The sequence below is a fragment of the Melospiza melodia genome, chromosome 15 (genome assembly GCF_035770615.1).
Source record: "Melospiza melodia melodia isolate bMelMel2 chromosome 15, bMelMel2.pri, whole genome shotgun sequence".
Taxonomy (NCBI): domain Eukaryota; kingdom Metazoa; phylum Chordata; class Aves; order Passeriformes; family Passerellidae; genus Melospiza; species Melospiza melodia.
Window position 1 is genome coordinate 19168858 of NC_086208.1, and position 24754 is coordinate 19193611.

The 24754-nt window shown below is 53.9% G+C and overlaps 1 protein-coding gene across 1 annotated transcript in view; it reads left to right on the forward strand.

The window, feature by feature from the left end:
- The first annotated feature begins 390 nt into the window (after positions 1-390).
- Positions 391-24754, forward strand: part of SMAD6 (SMAD family member 6) — a 38962-nt gene continuing 14598 nt past the window's right edge. The window contains exons 1-4 of the mRNA XM_063170000.1: positions 391-527; positions 663-1206; positions 3801-3857; positions 5493-5570. Of these exons, the coding sequence (XP_063026070.1) occupies positions 444-527; positions 663-1206; positions 3801-3857; positions 5493-5570 (763 nt within the window). The 5' untranslated portion in view covers positions 391-443. The remainder of the gene's footprint in view (positions 528-662; positions 1207-3800; positions 3858-5492; positions 5571-24754) is intronic.

A 24754-nucleotide genomic window follows, 5' to 3' on the forward strand; every position in this document is an offset into this window, starting at 1 on the left:
CCGAGCGGCCCCCGGCGCCGGTTCCCCGCCGGGCGGCACCCCCGCGCCGAGCGCGCTTCCCCGCTCCTCCCCACCTTGTATGGTGGAGCGGCCGCGGGGCGCAGCCGAGCGCTGCCCCGGGCTCCCCCCGGCCCTCGCCCCCGCCGCTCCCCGCCCGGCCCCGCGTTGGCAGCCGATGTAGGGCACGGCGCGGCGCGCCCGAGCCCCAGCGCCGCCACGGGAGCGGCCCCCGCGGCGCCGTCTATGCCCGCGCCGCCCCGCCGCCCCCCCCATGGTGCGGCCCCGCCGCGGGCCGTCGGAGATCCGCTGGGCAGCAGCGCCGCGGGGAGTCCGGGCTGCTCCGGGGCTGCGATGAGATAGAGCCGGCGGCGGAGCGAGGAGCCCCGCGGAGGAGGGCGGGGGGCGGCGGAGAGCGACGCGACCCCCGGCCGCCCGCGGGTCGTATGTTCAGGTCCAAACGCTCAGGGCTGGTGCGGCGACTTTGGAGGAGCCGCGTCATTCCGGACAGGGACGGCGGAGATGGGAGCGCCAGGAGCGGCCACGACCTCGGAGCCACCGGCAGCTGCAAGATCGCGGAGAAAAGCCCCTCGGTGGAGCTCCGCGCGGTAGCGCGCAGCCTGCTGCTGCGGGAGCCGGAGGAGCGGCGCGGGGCGGCGGGCGAGGCGGCGGCGGCGCCGCGCGGGGACCCCATGGCGGAGCGGCGCGGGGCCCGGCTCCGCGCCCCCGGCTCCGCGCCGGAGAGCGACGGCCGGACCGTGACCTGCTGCCTCTTCTCGGAGCGGGAGCCGGGCGGCCCCCAACCTCCCCCCGCCGCCGCCCCCGGCCCCGACGGCGCGGCCGACGGCGGCTCCCCGGAGCGGCGGGGCCGGGAGGCGCGGGCGCGGCTACTGCTGCTGGAGCAGGAGCTGAAGGCCGTCACCTACTCGCTGCTGAAGCGGCTGAAGGAGCGCTCGCTGGACAGCCTGCTGGAGGCGGTGGAGTCCCGCGGGGGGATGCCCGGCGGCTGCGTCCTGGTGGCCCGCACCGAGGTGCGCCTGGGGGGCCTGGCGGCGCCCCCGCACCTTCTCCTGGGCAAATTGTTCCGCTGGCCCGACCTGCAGCACCCCGCCGAGCTGAAGCCCCTCTGCGAGTGCCAGAGCTTCGGCGTCGCCGACGGACCCACGGTCTGCTGCAACCCCTACCACTTCAGCCGCCTCTGTGGGCCAGGTGAGCAGCGGCGAGTTGGGTCGTCCTCCCCCCCCCCCCCCGGTACAAACACGCACGGGTTTGGGGGTTCGGGGTTTCTGACCCCTCACGGGGTTTATCGGAACCCTGGTGGGCAGCGCTGCCCCGGCCCCGCGGTGTTGCGGGGATGCCCGGGGGGACGCGCCCGCTCCGGGGTCTCCGCCGGGCATCCCCCCTCTCTGGAACCAGCGCTTCCAGTTGTGCGTAAGAAGCCCTTTCCCTTTATTGGTTTTTTCCCCTTCCCGCGGAGTTTCCCCGCTCTCCGGGAGCCGGACGGGCGATAATCGGCGGCTCCATCCCGCTGGCGCCAGCCTGGCTCGCTCCTATCGGAGCCGGGCGGTCACCGCCGCCGGCTTAAAGCCGCAGGCGCTTCGGGGGGGCCGCGGGGATGTCCCCGCCGCGGGGATCCCCGCACCCGCGGGGACTGCGGGGGCTCCTGCAAGTCTCCAGCGTTTCTCTTTTTTCTTTCTTTTTTGTTTTTTTTACCGTGGGCAGAGATAAGCGTTTTCCAGGCGTGGGTTTGGGCTCGTTGAGGGTTTTTTGTTTTTTTTCAGCAACGCTCGATTGTGTGTCCATGTCAGCAGGGAATGGTTAGATGGAGCAGAGACATGTTGGAGTTTGAGGTGCAGAAATGGAAATAATATTTAATAGGCTGTACAAAAACTGTAATGAGACTGGACAGCTGGATTCCCACTGCCAGAGGGCAGGGTTAGATGGGATATTGGGAAGGAATTGTTCCCTGGCAGGGTGGGCAGGCCCTGGCACAGGGTGCCCAGAGAAGCTGGGGCTGCCCCTGGATCCCTGGAAGTGTCCCAGGCCAGGTTGGATGGGGCTAGGAGCAGCCTGGGACAGTGGAAGATGTCCCTCCCATGGCAGGGGTGGAACGAGATGATTTTTTATGTCCTTTCCAACCCAAACCATCCTATGATTCTGTGCTGACTGTCCCTTTTTTTGGCAAGACCTTTGATTTTATTATTTCTGTTGCAATCTGGGCTCCTGCCTCGCTTTGCATCACTTCTTTCAAAGAAACTTCTCTTCTGGGCGTGCTTCTCCCGAAGCTCGCTAGAGGCTGGAGGCAGCTCTTTTGCTCCCGCTGGAGCTGAGCTGCGTTTTTAGGAACGGGGCATTTCTCGTAGAAACGGGAGAAGTTTCCCGGTGTCTGTCCTGCAGCCGGGGTGGTTTTCCCAGCGGTGAGCGGCTGCCAGCCCTGTGCTGGGAGTAGTAGAAAGCAGAGCTGTTATCGAGTGGCTTCTTATCACCTTGATAACGGGCGGCTGTGCCAGGACCCCACCCGCGCCGGCTGGGCGCTGGTAACAGGAGCCAGGAGAAGGCCTTGATGCCCTTTTCCCACAAGTGGCTCCCTGCAGGGATCATCCTGCTGCTGTTTCCCACCCATTGGGGTGTGAAAGTCCTGGGGGGCTTCCAACGAGTCCCTGGTGACAGCAGGACGGAGTGGCACCAGCACAGCCAGGTCTGCCTGCTACCTCCACATAGGGACACCAGCACCTTTATTTTTCTGTATTTTGGGATTTATAAGCACCCTGCTCCCTTGGGGGGAACGGGGAAGCTTTTGTGAGAAGCAGTGGATGACCTGCCCAGAGCCGTCTCACGGGGGATGCTGAGGTGCTTTTTGGGGAGCCCAGCGGGGTGAGCTGCGGGTGCTGCTGTCAGCTCCGGGTAGGGGCTGAGGGCACTGCCGTGTTTCCCTGCTCTGGGGTGGGTTTGGTGCCACTCAGGGACTTCACAGAGCGATTCCTCACTGGAGCCGGTGCCTGCTCAATGCTGGTTCAGCCCAGCTGGCTGCACGCTCAGTTTTGGCAAGTTACAGTTCAAGAAACATCACTGCCATACTATGGAAGGGGGAAAGAAAGCCCTGTGATCAGGGCCTGGACCCTTCCAAGAACAGCGAGAATGCTTGAATGACCGACCTGGTCTAGCAAAGCACCTCTGAGGATTTGCTGGGCTTGGAGCACATGGCTGCTCAGTGCTGCTGCTTAAAGCCGAGCTCAGAGCTTTGTGGGATGGATTCAGGGTGAGGGTATCATGGTGGCCTCTGCTCCTGAGCCACTCTAGTGCCAAGGCCTTTTGGGATGGACTGAGGTTATGGGGTGGCTTGGTGGCCAACCAGCCCAGCTCTGGTGCCAGCCCTGTGTGCCAGGAGGAGCCTCCTCACCACCTAATCCTTCTTTTCAGTGCTTGGGAAGTGTTTGGGGAGCTCTTGTCGAGCCCTGTGTGTTGGAGTCACCCATGGAAGGTTGTCTCCCAGTGCAGATGATGGAATTGGGGTTCTTGGAGAGCAATTTGATGTTTTGTGTGACTCGATCTGTGGGTGTCCAGGCACAGATATGGGGCACAGGGTTGCAGCACTTCCAGTAGCAAAGCCCACTTTGAAAGTTCGAGGTGGGACTCCCATTGTTCAAAAATTAGGGAACCCTTGGTCTCCAGTTGCTTCCAAGTGTTTTGTTTTCCACTGGGTGTTTATAACCTTGGAAGAGTTCCTACCCCCCCAAAAGAGAATGCGAGAGGGTTTGTTGATAAACCGAGCACAGCACTAACCTGAAGTTTTGTTTTTCCAGAGTCTCCACCACCTCCCTACTCTCGGCTGTCTCCTAATGATGAGCAAAAGCCACTGGGTACGTGTTTTGTGTCTTTTGATCTCGGGGAACTCTTTCATGGTGCAGCCCCGGTGCTGGTTCTGAGACAGCCCTGCCTGGCACGCCAGGCAAAAGCCAACAAGTCGGGGTTTTATGGCTGCTCATTATTTCTGAGCAAGCATCAGCTGACAAGTTTTAAGAAGTAAATGGATGCCAGTTTATCCTACCAAATTACCGTGCAGACACATGCATATTTTCCAAAATAATATGAAGCTCTATTTTTAATGAAGGCGTAATGAAAGGTTACCAGACGTCATGTTTTGTCTGCGTGTGTAATCTGCGGGAGTGGGAGCTCCTGGTGCCATTTCCATAAAGGCCTGGCTGTGCTGCTCCATGCAGGAACCAGCTATTACCCTTCCTCTGCTCCTTACAAAGAGAAGGAAACCCTTTGAAACTCAGCGCTGTGTCATTTCTGAGCGGGGTGTCACTTCTCCTGGGGAATTATGGAAGGTTTTCCAGGCAGAGTTGGTGAGAGCAGCTTTGGGGTGGCCAGGCTGGTTGTGGAGTGCTGGGTGCTGGGCTGGCAGCCCTGGATCCTGGTCCTGTGTGCTGCACGCTGGCCTGGAGATGTTTTGAGCTGCCATTGCTGCATCCTCACCATCCTTTCTCAGCCCTGCTTCTTGTGGAATTAAATGGAAAGCAAAACCTGGGAGCATGGGAGGGAAGGGAGGAATCCCACATCCCTCTTGGATTTCTTGCTGGGATCAGTGCAGCTGAGACTTGGGTCAGTGATTTCCCGGGGTTAATGCCCAGGGGAGCTGCTTTTGCTGCCATGGGGCAGGGACAGGGAGGAGACAGACGGGGTTGGGCAGGGCTAGGAGGGGACAGCCCCGGGGAAAGGCACTGCTGCCCCTGCCCTGCCAGCCTGGGAGCAGCTCAGCCGTGTGTGCACCCCGTGCCCGGCGCCTCCATCGCCACAGGGCTGTGACCAGAGCAGCCTGCAAGGCCAACTTGGCTGCTGGTGGCTTTTTTTCCTTTTTTTTGTTAGGTGTGGAGGCAAAAAAAAAAAGGAGTTGTCCCTTTCTGCGCTCCCCCTTCCAAGTTAATTCCTTTTAGAAACTGCTTGTGCTGCAGGGAGAGATGATAGTGAGCGACACGTGACTTTATTAAAACAACAGCCAGGGGTTGAAATTTGCTTCACTGGCTTGTTTGATTGGAAAAATAATAGTTAATCTGTGAGCAAACAGTTGAGCACTTAATTAGAGGGGTGTAAGCAAGAGAGAATAACAAAGACTCTTAACTTGTTAAAACAAAGTTTCCTTCGCTTCAGCAAAGAGGAAGGAAGGAAGCAAGAATAAACAGCTTCAAGAATTTTAATGGTGATAATTAAGTATAGTAACTCTGACTTGTTTAGAGGCTTAATGTAACTTTATCCAGTAAGCACCAAGTTCCTACTTGTTTGATCAACTTAACTGGTGTTATTTTTGTGGTCGAGGCAATTCAAACTTTGCATTTGCGTGGTGGAGCTCCAAAGTTAATGGCTGCTCTCTGGCTCTGTGCAGAGTTTCTCTGCTGGGGAGGTGCTGGGAAGCCCAGCAGCCACGGGTGCTCACGTAGCACTGGCAAACGCAGCAGGACTAAAAGTGCTTTTTTTTCCTTTGTTTTCTCCTCCAGATCTATCAGATTCCACGTTGTCTTACACTGAAACAGAGGCTACAAACTCTCCCAACGTCACGCCCGGAGATTTCTCAGGTTGGTTGGCAGCTCTTGGTGCTTTCCCCCCTCCATGGGGGCTGGTGGTGGGGCAGGAGGGGATGGGGGTCCTGGTCCTGCTCTTGGTTTGTGCTCTGGGTGGGCAGAGAAGGACAAGGAGCAGTTGTTTGAGTTGGTTTTTCAAAGACATCCATGCTGTGCATGTTGTGATAAGATGCTGTTTGTGGGGTGAGCAGGGACGTTTGGAGGTGGCCACAGGGCCACTCGTGTCCTGTGTGGAGTCCACCAGGATGGGTCCCAGGCTGTGGGGCAGGGCCGTGGGCCCTCCCCATTTCCATGGCTGGGCCGTGGGCCCTCCCCATTTCCATGGCTGGGCCGTGGGCCCTCTCCATTTCCATGGCTGGGCCGTGGGCCCTCTCCACTTCCATGGCTGGGCCGTGGGCCCTCCCCATTTCCATGGCAGGCACTGGGCCCTCCCCATTTCCATGGCAGGCACTGGGCCCCTCCCCATTTCCATGGCAGGCACTGGGGCCCCTGCAGCGCTGCTGCTGTGGGGAGGTTCTGGTTCCTGCCGGGACCGTCGGGCTGGTGTTACCTGTTGGGCCCTGGCCCCGGGCTGCACTCCCTGCTTTCATGAGCAGGCTCCCAGCTACAGAGCCATTGAAGATCCCGAACAAAGCTTGGCTTAATTAGGTCCTGGTTTTTGCTCTGCCCCACCCTGCAACCTTTCATTCACTTAATGGGGCTCTGCAAGGCCTGGGGTGGTTTTCCCTGACAGCAGGGAGAGCTGGGGCTGGCCTTGGCTCAGCACATCCCACATCTCTGTTCTTGCTGGGGGCTCCTGTGTGACAGGAGGGGCCTGCCTGTAGGACCAGGCTTAATTCCTTTGCCTGGTTCAAGGTCTGAGATTGGGGTGAAGGCAGACTAAGATGGATTTTGGTGGAGCCCCTCGTGCCTCTTCGGCAGCTGGGGTGGGGCTGGGGCACCTCGGGGGCTCCTGGCTGGGTTGCTGAGCACATGGATGGGATGTGCTGTTCCTTGGGGATGCTGTGGCTCAGGGGAGGGGCTGCAGGGGAACTTTGGGTACTGGTCCCTTGGCTGTGGCATTTTTCTTCATTTTCTTTCCTTGCAAGAGTTCATGGTCAGTCTGGTGAGAAGTTTGGTGAGGCTTGGGCATTCCTGGGGATGTTTAGGCTGATCCCAGCTCCAAAGGGAGTTCAGATAGCACAGGGTCTGTATCATGGCACAGTGGCTCATTTCCCTCTGGGGATTTTCCCTTCCCCTTGTCCTTTCAGGTGTCCCTGTGCTTGGGCCCACCTTGCTGTGCTGCCAAGTGTCCAGAGCAGGGGAACAATGGATAGCAGAACTGGGATCATTGAGCCTTGTGCTCTAATAAATGTGTGTTTGCATTTCCTAACAAACATTCCTAGGGCTGCATGCACATCCCTAAAGCTCCCCGTGCCCGTGGCTTTTGTTGTAACTTGATAATTGGCATTAATTACAGCAGCCAAGTTGGAAAAGTGGGGTTCCTGAAGATGTAATGGTTTAGCCTCCCTCATGGCCCAGCCTTTATGGGACATCTGGTGGGTTTGCTGGAGAGAAGAGAGATTTTAACTTTTCCTTGAACAATATAATGATAACATGTGACCGAGATTGTGCTGAAACCAGATCCCTCCTCTCCCCCTGTGCTGTTTCCAATGGTGTAACTTTTAATAAGAGTCTGGGGCTGGGTGATTTATTTTTCCCCAGTGCTCAGGATTGCTGAAAGAGGATAAGAGCCCTGCTGAAGTTAACCCATACATGTCATCACGGGGAAGTACAAGGGAAAAACCCACTTAGGCTCCAGTCTACCTGCCTCATTTCAGTTTGTTTATTCTCCATTTCAACTCATTTAATAGCTCTGCTTGAAGTGTATGTCTGTGGGAGTGATACACCAAGCATGTGGTCCTCCCTGCCTCCTCTTGTGTACTCAGTGTGCATTTAGCTTGTCTTCCAAAACAAGTACATTTTGGGTCTAGCATCAAGCCACTGCTGTTTATTGGTCCAGCTTTGATCATCAAAAAGGCTTTTCCTACTAAAGCCACAAAATTCAATTTTGTGTAACAAAGAGAACCATTCTTCTCCTGTTTCTCCTTTACTTGATGAACTTCCAAACAGGAGGTTTTAGAGTGAAGGCAAAAGATGATCTCTGTCATGTGTGTTAATTTTAAAAAATAACAAACCCTTTTTTTTGAAGTAGGGCCTTCCATGGTTAAAATATTACCCTTAAAAGAGGGAAACAGTGAAGTGTCAGGCTCAGTGTAAAGTTCAGAGGAGCAGTCAGTGCTGACTGAAGCACAGGCCGTGGGTGGGTGGCTGGATGTGACCTGGGTCCATGGATGATTCCCCAGAGCCCTCTTCATCTCCTGCTCAAACATTTGGGTCTTGGAGCAGAGTTGTTCATGCAAGGGTCAGTGTCCAGCCACAGCTTCTCCCTTGGAATGGGGGTGCTGCTGTTTCCCCAGGAGGTGCAGTGGCCTGGGAAGGTCTGGGTTGGTGGCCAAAGGCACTTGGGGGTGTCTGAGCCTGCAGCTTGCTCCTCCTGGGCTCAGGCAGTGCCACACTCAGCACAGAGAGAGCTCCATCCTTTCCTCCTGAGGTTCATTCCCGCCTGGGCAGCAGGGCTGAGCAGAACCTGCTCTTTGGGCTTGTGTTTGAGGCCCAGGTGGTTCCCTGGCCTGGGCTGAGCCTGTGTGTCCCCTGGGAGCAGCAGAGCCTTGGCCAGCCCTGGCGTCCCAGCAGGGCTGGGGAAATACCAGGGAAAGGGCAAAGCCCAGCAAGGCAGGAACAAAGCTCAGCCTCGTGACTCATAATTGGTGGAACATTTGTAGTAATTTTTTTTCCCTTCCCCTCAGACTTGGCTCCTCCAGCACTTGCCAAGAAGCTGCTGCACCCGTTGGACTTGCCAGGCATGGGGAGGGCTGAGCCTCTGCAGGGATGGGATGGGATGGGATGGAGCACTGCTGTGGGCTCTGGGATTCCTGCCTTCCTCTGAGTCCCACAGGGCTCTCCCTCACTGGCCCTGGGAAGGATTTTTTCTTAAAACCCATGGAATTGCCCCATTCCTGTTGGAAAAGCCCCACTGTGAACATTGGGCACAGTTCTTGCTAGTGCTGACTTTAAATAGGAGAGGGCAGGTGGGAGAGCTAAAGGTGGCCTTGCATCTGTAGGTCTCTGTGCTGGCTTGACCATCCCCAGGGAAGATGCTGATTTATTTTTTCCAAAAATAGTTGTTTTGGGTGTTTTTAAACTTTGAAATCGCTTCCCATGTGCTAAAACTCTCCAAGAGTTTCAGCTCTGATGAATCCGAGCTGAAAATGTGCATCCCAAAGAAGAAATGTTGCATTGGTGGTTTGTTGGAGGAGAGATGAATTCTGTCTGTGCTCCAAAGCAGCAGGAAGGTGTTTTCCACCCTGAAGTGGAAGCACAGGCATGAGTTTATTCCAGCAGCTCTGCTGATGTCCAGAAGGTGCTGAGCTCCATGTGGAGGTGAGCTGTGCTTGGTGACTGATGGTGGTGGAGGAAAGCTGAGAATTAACAGAGAGAAAAAAACAGAGACTGAATGGGCAGGAACTTATTTAAATTATCTCTGGTTTGATTGGTTTTTTTCTTTTTAAGATGGGGCAGTTTTTGCAGGGCAGTGGTGGGGCTGGGGACATTGGATTATTGGATTAGGGGAGCAGGGTCCCTGTATCCCCAAAGGGAGGAAGAAGGCAGGAGCATCCATCCCAGCTGGTGACTCAGCCCTGCTGAGGTGATGCCACAGCTCCAGGCAAGAGCCAGAGGGTTTTTTCTGCTTCCAGCAATATTTAGGATGAACTTAAGGAAGCATATTTTAAAACCCACTGAGTGGAGAAAGTGAACGTCTCCCTTCCTCTCCCCCTCAGAAATAACAGGCTGCAGGATTTATGCTAACAAGGAAATTTATGAAGATCCTGTGTGTTAGGAGTAGGAAAAAAAAAAAAAAAAAAGGAGCCCATTAAATGTGTCAGGCGGATGTGTGTGGCAACTGGGCAAACATTGCCCTTTCCGGGCTGGGGGAGAGGTTCTGGAATTACCTGTTCATAGAAAAAGGGTATTTCTGTTAGTGATGGGACAGCACTTTCTTCTGGGGGAAATGTTGGGTTTTGAGGACAGACTCAGTGACAGCTCTGGGCTGGGGGCTCGGACTGGCCAGCACCACCCTGGAGCCTTTTCATCCCTTCTCCCCTCCCTTCCTGCAGGAACAAATCCTTTTAGAAAGACACAACCTATCTGTGCATCCAGTTTAATCACAGACAGATGTTTGTTTGGGCCAGTTTGGGTTTTGGTTTCTTTTTTTCTTTCACATTTAACTGTAGCTTTGCTGGCTTGCCTTCCCCTGTGCAGTCTAGAACAATCAGGGTTTGGCTGCAGCCTCTCCTGGTCGGAGGAACGAGCCCCTTGCCAAGAGCTACTTCTTTGATGCAAAAAAATACATCCTGGAGGTGCTTTGTCAGATGTTTTTATATTAAACAGCTTTCCTCCATAGTTTCACTTTGCCAACGGGAAATAAAGTGCATCTATTTTCCAGAGTGCTTCAGAGAGGAGTTCTCTGCTCGCTGTGGAGGCTTTTCCCACTTGGCTGGGGATGGCCGTGGGTGCTGGAGCCCCGTGGGAGAGCCCCAGAGCCCAGCCTGCCCTCCCTGGGGCTTTGCTCATGGGCTGGCACCAGAGGCAGCTTCTCCAGCTGGGGGTGAATCATGGATTGTCCCTGAAGGGGAGGTGGGGAAGCTCTGGGAGCAGCTCCCTGGGCTCTCAGGGCTGTCCCTTTCACAGGGGTGCAGGTGTGCTCCTTTAGTTTATATGTGTGTCTGGGCTGGTGATAAACCCCTGGAGCCAGAGGATTTATGGAGGGCAGGGGGTTTTCCACATCCATTTGTGCTTACCATGGTGGGGGGCTCAGGTGGCAGCTCCTGGAGCTCTGCCGTTCCTTTGGAGCAGAAGGTGAAGGGATCATTGACTCTGGGGCCAGCTGGGCTCCTCTTTGTGTCCAAATCCTGTTGAGAGCAGAGAGTATTCCACCCGGGAAAATTGTGAACAGATGAAGTTGTTCAGGGCATTGAGCAAGCAGCAGTTTAAGAAAAAGAGTTCGATGACTTGCCAGTGGAATAGGATCACCCTAGATCAAGGCTGGAGGGAGATATTACCTGCATGTGGTTGTTTTTCTATTAAAACCCTGTGGGATAACTCAGGTTGGGCCACCAAACCAAGAGCTGGAGCACTGAGCTGTCCCTGAGCTGCTGGGTGCCCGTGCTTTGGTGGCCCTGCACCTTTGTGGTGCCACCTGTACCCTGTGCATTGTGTGGAGAGGTGCCCGTGGCTCCATCCCTGCAGAGCAGGGAGCTCTGGCAGTGCCTGGGCAGCTCCAGAGCTGTTCCTAAAGCCAGTGAAGCTGTTGGTGTAAAATACCCCGTGGGTAATGGGCTTGGAGTGCAGGGCTCACCCAGGCAGTGATGTGGCATGGGGAAATTCATTTCATACAGGCTGGAGGTGGGAAGGGGTGGTTTGTGCTGAAGGTCTCCTGAGGAGGGACATTGATGTTCCTCTTGAGGTTTTGCTCCTGTGCACAGGGAGCAGCAGCTGACAGGAGGGCAGGAGGTGGGCAATGTCCCTGTGTTGCTAAACCCACCCAACAGCCTCCCTTCAGACATGAGGACAGTCAGAGCTGTCCCTAAAACATCTGGGCAGCTGGAGCTGGGCCTTGTTCAGAAGAAGGAAGGGGAGAAGCCAAGCTGGCTGCCAGAGCCTGGGATCATCTGCCTGGAGAGGCACAGGCTGCACAGGGGTGGGAGGAGGTTGGTCTCACCAATATTGGTGAAACCCCGTGCCTGATGCAGAGATGAAAGCTGCCCTGCAGATGATGCCTCTGTATTTGTGTGTACACACGGCTCCAGAGCCCCAGAGGGGAATTTTCCATCAGGGATCCAGGCAGGATGATGCCCTGGAGGGAAAGTTCCATGGGCAGAATTTGGGTTCCCTTGAAGGCAGGACTCTGAAGTTCTCAGTATATTCCAGCAGAGAAGGAGAAAGTTGCTTTTTCTCCCTCTGTCACCTAGAACTGGGATGGGTTTTCACAGCTAGCCTGGGTGTTTTCAACCTAGAAGTTCTTGGAGAAAGTACAAGATGCAGATAAAATATGTTTTTGTCTGTGCTTCATTGAGTAGTTATGATGTTTGGCCTTGAATCACAGAATAATCACATCCCTCACTTCTCCAAGCACCTAGGCATCACTCTTTATAAAAAGAAACATCAGGAAGTAAGCAAGTTACTTAAAAGTAAATTAGTTTAATCTTTGTAGCCTAAATGTTACATTCTTGCACCCTATTAGGGGCTGGATACGACTTTCTAGGTAGTAAAAGTTCCTTTGATGTAGCTCTGGTTGTGTCCTTTAAGCAGCATGGATCCATGGATCCAGCTTTGTTTGAACTTTCCTTTTTCCCTGGGCCTGTGTTTTGCTTTTTAAAGGGATTTGCTGAATACTGGACACAGTGTATTTATGACCTTTGAAAACGGGGAATGTTTTGAAGGAGGAATTTTGGCTTCTTATAGGGGACCTGTAGAGAGAGGCTTGTGTTCACAGTCCCAGTAATAGATTTTTTTGTGGCACTTTGATGAGTGAGAGGTGTTTATAGGCTTGATTCATAACTGAGTTACCAAGGTTTTCCACGGAAATAACTTATTAACTGTGTGGCGCTCACCGGAGCCATTGAAGTCTGGAGATTTGCTCTTCATCAAAGGCACCTCCTTCCCCAGCTCCAAGGCCTAACTCAGCATTTTACCTCTGCAGGATGCTCAGACCCAGAAGGGCTGTGTGGTGTGGGAGCTCGAGCTGGCTTTTGGTAACAAATTTTTAAAAAAGGCAAACTGGAAGAAGGAGGAAAAAACCTCAGGAAAAACATCCCTGCTGTCGCTGGGAGCTGCTGATGGTTAAACCTGCTTTTCTGGAACACTGCTTGTTTGTGTGGATTTTCTCTGCTCCACAGCTGAAAAGTCCATCCCTTCAGTGCTGCTGAGGGCTTTGAAGTGTCCCCAGCCCCTGAAGCCCAGGTTCAGTTTGCTGGCAAAGGAGACTCAGCTCTTTGTGCTTCCCCAGAGCCTGGGGCTGCCATTCCCAGCCCTGCCCCAGGCTCCTGCTGCTGCCTGCTGCTGCAGGGGGGACATTGCCTCACTGAGGTCCCTCCTGGCTCCTGGGCTTGGGGTTTGTCCCAGCTCTTGCTCTGCCCCTGCTCTGTGCCTTTCACTTGGCTGATTCATCAAATCCTGGTTTGGGCTGGGAGGGAGCTTAGAGCCCATCCTGCTCCCCCCTGCCATGGCAGGGACCCCTCCCACATCCAGGGGGCTCCAAACCCATCCAGCCTGGCCTGGGACACTGTGCCAACCTTGTCAAAACTCCTTCTGCAGGTTTCTTGTAGCCCAGGAAATGGGAGTTTAGCTGGGAAAGAGCATCAGCCGAGGGCAGGGCTGGGAGAATGGAGAGGGGAGGATGTGCAGCACTGGGGTCTGGGCTGGGGATGCTCAGCACTGTTGGATTCCTGTTTGGGTGTGTTTTTTGTGAAAGAACAAAACCATTTCACATGGAAATGCCTGTCTTGGCTGACCTCTGGCAGGGCTGCTGATGCTGACTGGTAATGGCCTTTGCAGCTCCTGGGGCTGGAGCAGGGATCAAACAGCTCTGGCATGGAAGTGCTGGGCTGTGCTGCTGTCCCAGAGAAGCTGCTCCTTCAGGGAGAAGCTGGTTCCTCATCCCAGGCTTTGGATGTGGGAAAATATGTGGGAAAACCCACCAGCATCAGAGGACATAAACAGAATTAAACCCAAAGCTCCTCTCCTGGCCCAGCACCTCCTTGATCAGCCCCACACCCCAGGTTTCCCCCTCTTTTTTTACTGTATTTTCCTAGTTTTATTCTTTAAATGGCAAAGAGTTGCCTCTGATTCCCAGGCCTGCAAACCCTCCCAAAATATAGCCTGGCTCCCCACAGGGATGCAGCCCTGCTGGGAGCAGGCTCAGCCTGGGATGCTGCTCCCTGCCCTCAGCATTTTGCCTTCCAGGTTATACAATCCCATGTCTGGAACCTGCCAAATAGTCAAATCCCAGCAGTGCAGGGGAGAGGGATGTGTGGGGAGTTTGTTTTGCCCTTGACAGCAGTTCTGTGTTCTGTGGGATGCAGGGGGTCTCTGCTGAGGGTTCAAGGAGCCCACGTGCTCCTGTCCTGCAGCATCCCCACCCGCTCCATGGGCATTCCCAGAGCCAAAGCTGGACCAGAGCCATCCCTCCCTTCCCAGGGCAATTCATGGCAGTGCCCTGGTGCCACTTTTGCTGTCCCAGCTGGGCACTGCTGCTCTGCTGGCCCCACTGCAGCTTGGCCACGTCCCCTTCCTGCTCCTGTGGTTGGTTTATGGCTTTGGAGATGTTCCTCCTCCTTGTGGCCCAAGGATCAGGCTGCCCATTCCTCCAGGCTGGAGAAGCTGGAGCCTTCAGGGGCATCTCTGGGTGCCAGGGATGCTTGGGCAGGATTTCTCACAGTGGCTCCACGCAAGGGCGGGAGACACAAGTGTGTTGGTTTTATCTGTGTATTCCATGAGCAGGAGCAGAACCTGCCAGCAGCAAGGCTATTTTTCAGCTCTTTCCATTTATTAAGGTCTCATTTGCTAAGATTTTTCCATGAGAGAAGCCAAAGAATGTTAAAGACTTGAAAAAAAAAAAAGTGCCAGCTGCTTTGTGCTTTCACAGAGAGTGATGCAAAGCTGTCAGTTCAATCAGGGAAGAGGCACCTCAGGAGCTGGTGGGTGATGAGAGCTGGGCAAGGCCCTGGCACAGGCTGCCCAGGGAAACTGGGGCTGCCCCATCCCTGGCAGTGCTGGATGGGCTTGGGGCAGCCTGGAAGGAGGGATGGGATGAGCCCTCCCAACCCAGCCCAGCCCGTTCTGTTTCTCTGCTGAGATCTTCAGATTTACCCCACCTGTCTGCAGAGGCTGCTGCTGGGATGGACACACATCCCTTTGCTTCCCTTTGCTCTTTCTTTGCCCTCCTGGCTGCTCCAAGGCCTGGCCTGTGCAGTTCCTGAGCCTGGAGCTCACACAAGGCCCCGTTTGTGCGAGCCTGTGCTGGGAAAAGCCAAGTTTGTCCAGGGGGAAGAATGAGGCACTTGATTCTCCCCCCCGTGCGAGGCTGTGGGGTCTGGGAGCATCCCTGTCCTCCACAGGGAAGGCAAACATGGGCTCTGCTGGCTGGGAACTCCCAGGGTTCTGCTTTCCCTCAGTCCTGAATAAATGTTGCTCCTTTGGAAGCAACGCTGCATCTTCCCCTCAGCTCTGTGGCAAACACAGGCATTGTGTCCTGATTTTTGCCTGTTTATTTTTTGTTATTTGTTGCTCTTTAAACCCTACAGTGAGAGCTGTAGGTAAAAATGAACTATAGTTCAAAAAAGGTATCCAAGCTATAGGTAAAAAAAGCTGTAGGTTTTTTTTCCAGCATTCTGCTTGAAATCCAGAGGAGCAGTGACACAGCCCAACAGGAGCTCTGAGCCTGGAAGTGTTTGAGGCCAGGCTGGATGGAGCTCTGAGCAGCCTGGTGTGGTGGGAGGTGTCCCTGCCCATGGAGGGGATGGAATAGGCTGATCTTAAAGGTCTCTTCCAACCCAAACCATTCCATGGTTCTGTGATCCAAAGCTTGGCCAAGTCTCACAGCAAACAGTCACTGGTGCTTCTAAAAAGCTCAGGCTCCAAGGTTGGATCTGGTTGGGTTTGTGTGGTGCAGCAGCTGTGGAGATAAGGGGCAGATGTGAAAATGGGCAGTTGAATGTCTCAGACCCCATCCTGCCCTATAAATTGTGTGTCTGCAGCTGCCACTGAGGGCTCGGGCTGCTCTGGGCACTGTGACACTGGGCCCAGCAGGTTTGGGTTGTGGCTGTTCTGCAGAGCTCTTTGTGCTGAGGTTTTGTGAAGCCCTGGGAGCAGGACAGTGTTTCCATGGGGGCTGTGGGTGCTGCCTGGTGCAGAGCAGCCCTTGGGCAAGGCCAGGGCTCAGCTTCCCTCAAGCATCGTGGAGTTGCTTTCTGAGATCTGCAAAAAAACCCCAACAGAACACAAAAAACCCAACAAAACTTTATGAATCGACCAGGAAGCCAGTAAAAATTAGTAGCAACAAGCTGATTTCAATGGAAATGGGTTTGCTGCTCTGCTGGCTGCCAACCATTTATGAGACTGGCCGGGTGCCGGGTCCAGCGCCGCATCCCTCACCCTCCTGCTGCTGGAAATCATTTGTGACTCCAAAAAAATAAATAACACTATTGTGGAGCTCTTTTTATGGCTGGGGCCTGAGCTGGGTGGCAGCTCTGCAGTTTGCAGCCCTGCCTGGGGGCTCCCTGCCCCATCTCAGGTGGGTTCCTGTGGGTTTGCAGGGTGCAGGTGAGGACATGGGATGGAGTTGTATCTGTGGGATGTTGGATTTGTTCCTGGAGCTGATCCAGGGAAGAGCTGGGTCAGTGTGGCTGCGCCACTTCAGGGGTGTTGGATGCTGTTGGGTGTTGTGCCAGCTGAGGTTTAGGATGGATATCTGGGAAGATTTCATCCCAACAAGGGCTGTCCAGCCTGGCACAGCTGCTCAGGGCAGTTGTGGAGTCACCATGGCTGGAGGGGTGTAAAAGCCATGTGGCTGTGGCACATGGGGACAAGTGGAATGGTTGGAGCTGCTGATCTTAGAGGGCTTTTCCAGCCTTACCCATTGTGGGATTGCTCCTGTCTCTGGTGGGGACATCCCAGCCCCCCAAGCCCCAGGGTGGTGTCCCAGGAGTCAGGATCTGGCTTGTGTGGAGCAGCAGACCCCAGAACGGGCCCATTTCTGCTTTGGCTCATCTTTAAATGCCACAGGGGTTCCGAGCATGGGAATTCATCTGACTCTTCATTTGCACCAGGCCTGTGCAGTGCTTGCACAAAGGGATGTGTGTGACTGAGGGCACTTCCAGCCCAGCAGAACAAGGAAATTCCCAGCAGAGTACAAACTGAGGTGAAGATCCTGTGAGCTCGTGGAGCTGCTCTTCCCCCATGGCTGGGTTATTTCAATGGAAGGGAAATGTCAGCAGAATTATGTTTTTAAAAAAAAAAAGTCACTCACATTTCACAGGTTACAGACTAGGATCACACTGGGCAGCTTCTTCATCACTGGAACAAGAAAATTGGAGTCATTCTTTATTCCCCAGTAATTACAGGCACATATTTTGAAATCTCCGTGTCTTTTCCATGCTGAATCGCCAGTGCAGACCTTCAGAGCAGGATTGAATTCAGCTGTGCTTGAAAGGGTCGGTCATTTGAGACTTCCAACATTAAAAGATCTTTGCAAATTAGTTTTGCTCTTGCCATGCTGAATTTGTTTGTGTAGAAAACCTCAGTAGATTTGGTATGTGCCTGTCTTTGAAGGGCTGTGCTTCAAAGGCTGCAGCTCTGGGTGTTTTATGTGCTGAGCTCTGCAGTCCCCCGAGCTCTGCAGCCTCGCTGGGAAGTGTCAGCTCGTGTTAAACCTGCAGGAAGGAAAAGCTGAGCCTGGCTTTTCAAAGCTTTCAAGGAAACTGGATGCCCAGGGCTTACTCCTGTAGGAAGCGGGTGCTGGGGCTGCCTGTGCTGGTGTGTGTCGCTGCTGCAGCCCCAGGAATGGTTCCATGGCCCTTCCCGTGGGTGAGGGAAAACCCCTGTGTGTTTGGAGAATCGGGGAGAGCTGGTCCCAGGAAATTCAGCTGAGATCTTGGCAGTGAGAACCAAACACAAGAGATTGGGTTGGACTAGAGCTGGTATTCAAACAAAGGTAAACAGTGAAAATAATATTGTGAAATCTCCTGATTCTTGGCTTCAAATCTGGTTGATTGTTTTTGTTTTTTTTTTTTTTTTTCAAAGAAATTGAATTTCAGAAGGGAAAATGGGAGAGAACCTGTCTCACATCCTGGACTTGTGCATGTTTAGATCAGGTCTGTCACCAACCAGGTTTTGTTGGAGTGGGGCTGGAGCCCTTTTCCCTCCAGCCTGGTGTATCCATGCACATCCCAGCGGGCTGCACTGTGGAACTGATCACTTTACAGCACAAAAGGAAAAAAGCCCATAAAATGGAAGGTGTTAATGGAAGGGCTGAAGGGCTGTCACCTCCCAGAGCCTTGGGCTGTCCACAGAGGGGCTGTCTGTGCCCAGACAGCCGTGGAAGGTTTCTGTGAGTGCCTGGTCCCCTGTGGGAGCCTTGGGCTGCAGGAAGGAGCTGCCCTGGCTGGGTGCATGCAGCAGGACCAATGCAGGTTTGGCTGAGGACAAACCAGGCAGCACCAGGACATTGCTGGGAGCCAGCAGATCATCCCAGCTCAGCCCCGGGCCGCATCGCTGGCGCTGCTTCCCCCGCCCTTCCCCCTTTGCTCCCTCTCATTGAGATTTCGACACAATATTATTTTAATCCCCGTCCTGTGGCCCCTCCTCCTCCTCGCCGTGCCCTTCCCTGCAGGCTCAGGGCTCTCAATGAGAAGCAGCTGCCTCCCAGAGCCCTCTCCCCTGGCACGGGGGCTCTCCCCCAGCCCACTGAGCCCTCCCTGCTGCCTCTGTCCTCCCTCAGGGGTGTTGGTACTCTGGCATCTGGGCTGGGTTTGGAGCCATCCCACCCTGGAGCATCCTGGGGTGGGCACAGGGAGCACCCGGGTTTGGGATGTGCCATGGCCCTGCCACCTCCAGCCATCACAGCACAGCCCTGCTTGGGTTAGAGGTTGTTAAATTTTGCCTTTATTAGTTTCTCTCTTGTTTCTGTGGGTCAGGCTGCCTCGGTGCACATCCCTGGGGCTGAGTGTTTGGTGTGTGTTGAGCACAGGAAGCATTCCCTGGGGTTTGGAGTCATGTTTTCCACCCTGTTCAAACCCCCAGGAAGGTTTTAGGGATTCAGGGGGTGCTGCCAAGGCAGGCAAGTGACTGAAAGTGGTTCAGGCATTAACAACTCACATGTGCCAGCTGCAGTAAGTACCAAGCTCCTCACATCAGCCTTCAGTGGCTCAGGGCAGTGGTGAGGGTGGGCACAGGCTGGTTTAACAGGGAAGGAGCATTTCTGCAGTGCCTGGGTGAGTGCAGCCACCTGAGGGAAACAGCTCAGGCCTTTCTTGGGGCTTCTATTCCTCATTTCTCCTTTGAAGTTGTGCTTAATGCTTGTGCCACGTGAATGACCTGAGCAGTGTGTAGGGTGTATGAGGAGCAGGCAGCAGAAATGTTTCTCCAAAGTGCTGTGTCTTTATCCTGGGTTAGTGGTGGCACAGGGGTGAGACCCTGGCTCCTGCTGTGAGTGGTGCAGTTGCACACACTGGAGGTTTGGTGGTCTCCAAACTACAAAGGCAGCAGTGAGTGTTGAATGAAGATGCACTCCCAGCCTGGGAGCATCAGCTTGGACACCTTGGATTCATTCCCTGAGCTGTGATGCAGCAGACTGTGATGCAGAAAGAAATTCTCACCAATTCAGCATTTCACAGCTTGCAGAGCAGAGTTTTTCTGACTAACTCAACCCAGCAGGTCCGTGAGAAAGGGGGGATGAGCAAACACTTCCCTACACGTGCCAGAATTGCAGCGTGGCACCTGCAGAGCTGTGGCCATGGCTGCCTTCCCCAGGTGGCACTCCCAGAGCAGGGGATCCAGGCTGGCTCTGTGGCAATGCAGCGGCTGCAGCGCTCCCAGAGCAGGGGATCCAGGCTGGCTCTGTGCAAATGCAGCGGCTGCAGCGCTCCCAGAGCAGGGGATCCAGGCTGGCTCTTTGGAAATGCAGCGGCTGCAGTGCTCCCAGAGCAGGGGATCCAGACTGGCTCTGTGCAAATGCAGCGGCTGTAGCGCTCCCAGAGCAGGGGATCCAGGCTGGCTCTTTGGAAATGCAGCGGCTGCAGCGCTCCCAGAGCGGTGCCTCTCTGCTGGAGTGAGGGCCTGGGTGTTTATTTGAGGGAAGAGCAGCTCAGCCAAACATCCTGCTTTCAGACTCAGAAAGATGCCTGCGGCTCTGTTTGTGTGCAGCCTCCAAGCGCTGGGCTCTGGGCATGGATGGGATTTGCAGGGAGGGCTTAGGGACAGCCTCCCAGGTTTTGGGATTTCTGCTGCAGGGATTTCCTCATCATGGCACTGGAGAGCTGCAGCACAGTTCCATCAGGATATCCAGTGTCAGGCAGGAAGCTGCATGTCCTGCAGGGCTCTGAAAATCCCCCTCCCCAAGTGGGGTGTTGGAGCTCTGAGTTTTGAGTCAAAATAAAAACCAGTGGGAAGAGCCAAGTTAGGGGGGAGCCTTGGTTTTGGGTCAAAACCGCTGTGGTTTTGTTCCCCCCCTTGTTTCAATCCCAAGCACAGCCCTGCCAGAAACTTGGCTCAGCCTCCCCAGCAGAATTAGGGATGTATTTATGTTTCGGGGTTTGTCAGGAAACCTGAAACCAGGTGAGTTTGGCCAAGGCCAGGCTCTGGCTGGGACAGGGCTGTGAGGAGGAGCGGGACAGGGATGTGCCTCAGCGAGGGCACAACCAGGACTTATTTTTGTAGACATTTCATAGCAACAGGGCTAAAATAGAGTTGTTGCTCTGCCTTCTCCATTGCATTGAAAGGAGACCTTTTTTCTGCTGAGCAGAGCCTCTGTGGTGGCTGGGATGGGGCTCTGGGTTGGTCCTTCAAGCTGCAGGAGAAGTTTGTGGCAGCTCTTAGTTTTAAGCATTGATTCTGAAATAATGGGCTCATGATAAGAGTTTTAACTTCACCCTGCCCTGCACAGCATTGTGCTTTTCCAGCCCCTGACATCCTTCAGTTATGTAGGTGTAGCTTAATGCCACCACTTATACATCAATTCTGTGTCTGCAGGTAGGGCACACCAATGTATTTATTGTCACAATCCATTTCCAGCTCCATTTCCTATCCAGAGTCATCCAGGCAACGACACATTGCCCATAAGATTTGAATTCCCTTAGTGAGATGTTGCTTTTGCATGTGATTAAAGAGCTAATAATGTTTTGGACCATTTTGATGGTGTTTGGGTAGCAATTCTTGCACTTAATCTCAGAATAATACAGATGTCCATGTCTGAGATGGTTTTTTTAGATACTTAACTGCAGCCAACAGGGAGGAAGAGCCAGCTGAGGGGCACAGGTCGTCTTCTCTCTACAGAACAGGGCAGATAAGTTGTGTCCCCATCATTTCATGCTGGGGAGTGCAGGTGGGAGGGTCTGGCCTTGTTCACATGGATTTGGGGTGCTGTGATTTATCCTCAGATCAGCTGAGTCAGCAGAGGGGATTTGGTGGTTGTGAGGCGCTGCAAAAGACAAGAAAAATCACTGTTTTAAAAAGAGGGAACTGTAGGATGTTGGCCACTGGAACAACCAGCAAAGTGCTCCATGACTTCCCCCAGCACCATCTCCGCCGCTTCGGGGCGGGTTGGGAGCGTGATGTCATGGGCAGAAAATAGCCCCTGTTGTTATCAGAGTAAAAGTTGAATTTCTTGTAATCTCTGCCTGGGCTGCTGGCCCTTGCAGCCCTCCCTCAGCAGGAACCTGTGAGCACACCCCCAGCCCCTTCCTGATTGTTTTTCCAGCCCCATTACACAACAGCGCGGTTGTTTGGATTTGCAAATTGGTCCCGAGCAGTGTCAATAGTTGGAGATACACACAGAGGGGAACGGACTTTATTTGGGTTTTAGGGCCTTGGGAGCGGAGGGAGCCAAGATAAATAGGGAGTTTTATCCTGGGCCGTGTCAGCCAAACAGCCCTGGAGCTCCTGGGGAGACGTTCAGTGCAGAGCAGCAGGGATGGAACCATCAGGGATGGAGCCCGGAGCGCCGGGCAGGACCCGCGGCTCACCAACGTCCCCTTGAGCCTGGGCTGGTGTTTGTATTCCTTAATGATGGATTTACAAGGAAACAAGGACATCAGCAGCGTGCTGGGTGACTGAGCCCAGTTATCTTCTGGCTTTGGAAACCACGTTTTGTTTGTCGAGCTCTGTCGTAGGAGAAAGTCAGATTTTCGTTCCTCTGCTACTGCTGTGTTGTCCTGCAGGAAAAACCTTGCCAGCATTTCCACTTTTAATTGGCTCGTGGCAGATTTAACCCCATTTCTCCTGGATCTCTCTGCAGTTCCTCAAAGCTTTGTGGCAGAGCTGGGAGAGGCCAGGTTGGAGCTTCCTTGCATTGCTGGGCTGCAGCGTTGGGCTTGGTGGTTTCATGAGTGGTACCTTCTTAAAAAGCTCGAGGACTTCAGGTTTTCCTCTTCCTGGGACTGTTTGAGGCACTGGTGTGGAGCCTTGCTCCGTGTCCCCATGGGCAATTCTGATTCCATCACTGACAGCAGCCTGGAACAGCCTGCTTCAGGCCAATTTCTGTTGATTTTCAGCTAAGTATGGTGAAGTCAGTGGAATTGCTTTGAATTTCTGGTCAATATTTGGAGCAGAACCTGGCTGTGCCCATGTGCAGCATGGGAGGATTTATTTGTAAAGCAAAAGAGGAAAATATGACTGGGGTTGGAGAATAAATGGGGGGTGGAGAATAAGGCTCAGGCTCCCTTGTTCTTCCTGACTTTTTACCATGCGGAAAGAACTTTCCCTTTGGAAGGCAGGTTGCCTCAAGTGGCCCTGGTGGCTTGCTGAGGGCACTGGGTTATGACAATAAATAAAAGCCAACAGCACTTCTAGAAATGTGAGGAATGTAAAAATGTTTAAATGATTTAGTACCAGAAAACTTTATTTAAACATTTAATCGCAGAACACGCTTTCATCTTTAAAACATCAGTGTTTGAACTCCCATCCAAGTTTTTTCCAGACTTTCTATGTATTTCATCATATACAACAGCAAGCTGTGCTTTGCAGAGAGAATAAATTTCCATTTCCCTGGTTCCGTTTGTGGCTGTTGCCTCAGACGCACCTAAATTACAGTAGAGAGGCTGTTCTGGGGAAAAATCCTAAACATGTTATTTCCTATGTTAAATAAGGTCTCTTTCTTTGAAGAATTGGAGCTGCTGGTGAGTGCTGTGTCCAAGCAAATCCCACAAAGCTGCAGTTTCCCTGTGGAAGCCAGCCTGGATACAGATGTGTCCGTCAGCACATGGGGGATTTTTCCCAGTGCAAGGGAATATTCACCTCTGGGAAGTTCATCTCCCCACAAAGCCCCAGGAGAGAGGCTGCCATGGGTGGGTGGCACTGGTGTGCACTGGTGAGGGATGCAACAGTGGGCTCTGACGAGTTGGGCTTGACCTCAAACCTTCCACAGGCAGCGAAAAAAAAAAAAATCATTTCATTCTTAAAACGGATGAGCATCAGTGGATTGTTTGTGTATTACATAATTCTGGAGTGTAAGAGCCGTGCTTTGAAGAGGAAAAACCTCAGGGCTCCCTGCACACCACCACCCAGCAGCCATCAGTCCCCGATTGTTGTCAGGGCCGCCAGGCTGGAGTCACCCGCAGCAATGACTCAGTGCACGTAAGCAGCTCCTTTTGGGGTGAGCCCAGGGGATCAGCTCAGTAATGATTTTCCTGGGATTGTGACCTCAGGGCCCCTTGGGTGCAGCATTAGCATTGGAAATGTCCCTGTTTGTGTTCCTGAGCGTGCAGGGCCGGGCCCTGCCGTGCTCTGCTGGGGAGATTTATGCTTCCTAAGTACATTGTAAAAGTTTTATAAAGTAGCTTAAATATTTACACAATAAGCATTTAAGGAAACAGTTATGCCTCTAAAGGAGCTGCTGATCCTTTGGGTCCATCAGACCATGGACATGAGGGTTTTTTAACTGTCTGACCTCCAGGAATTGCTTTTTTTTTCCACCTAACTGATTTTAAGCAGGCAAACAAATGGAAACTCATACACAGGAACCTATAAATAATGTTAATGACCTGGCTTGTATCCTCAAAAGCCAGGAAATTTAGGAATGCCGGCAAGCTGGCCCTTTGCTCACTGAAGGGTGGAAGGTGTAGCTGAGAGGATTCCTCCCCAATATCCCATCCACCCCTGCCCTGTGGCAGTGGGAGCCATTCCCTGTGTCCTGTCCCTCCATCCTTGTCCCCAGTCCCTCTCCAGCTCTCCTGGAGCCCCTTCAGGCCCTGCAAGGGCTCTGAGCTCTCCCTGGAGCCTTCCCTTCCCCAGGGGAACATTCCCAGCTCTCCCAGCTCTGGAGCGGCTCCATGGCCTCCTCTGGAATTGCTGCAGCAGCTCCAGGTCCTTCTTTGCCTTGCACTTCCCCCAGCACAACCACCTTGCTTCTGCTCCCAAATTTCCTCTTGCGATGCTGCATCTCCAGGGAGCTCCAAGGGGCCCGTGCAGCCCCTTTTGTTTCTGGCTTCATCCAGCACCAGGCTGTGACATTGCCCGGGATTCCCCCCTCAGGAGCTGCCCCATCCCACTGTAGGGGTGGAATCCTGCACTGGTTTGGGTGGGAAGGGACCCGTGAGGATCATCCAGTGCAGCCCCCGTGGATGTGCTGAGGGAGGTGGGAGGGCCCAGAGCTGGAGCTTTGCTTGCTCTGCTCCAAGCAGAGCATCCCAGACCCCTCGGGTGACCTTTCCCTCTGGTTTCAGGCCCTTGGCTGGGTGGGTGCTGAGCCCCCTCCCCACAGCACCCACCTCCCCTTCCCCTGAGCTTCCTGAGCCTCTCGGGGCTGGGTTTTTCCTCCCGCTCGCACGGCAAACGGATGTTTAGATCCGAAAGGAAATGGGATTGCTGTTTGCTCGGCTCCTCCTGGAGCAAACAGCCCTTCAAAATAACTCCAGTGGCGTAAGTGCCAGGAAAAACAGCGAAGCCAAAACCTTGTAAGCAAATAATTGGCCTTTTTGTGAGAGGGCTCCTCTTGAGCTCCAAGTTTGCAGATCAGAGCTGCTCTTTTCACGTTTTGTTTTGAGGTTTTGCAATTCTTCTCAAAGCAAACAGATCCAGTATGTGCCAGATGGGTTTTACTGATCCCAGAGCGCTGCTTCCAGGTGATTCCCCTGGGACAGGCAGAGCTTTTGGGTGGGAAATTGGAGTTTCTGGAGCTGAAATGTGTAGCCCGGCGCTGGGTGTTGGCCTGGAGGAGGTGGCCCTGCACGGTGCCCTCAGGGTGTCCTGTCCCTGTCCCTGCTCCTGCAGGGATGGCTCCTGCAGGGCCTTGGCCGGGGCTGTGGGAAGAGCTCGGCTTCCCCACGCAGCCCAGCCCAGCCTGCCTGAGTCACCCCGGGCAGGGA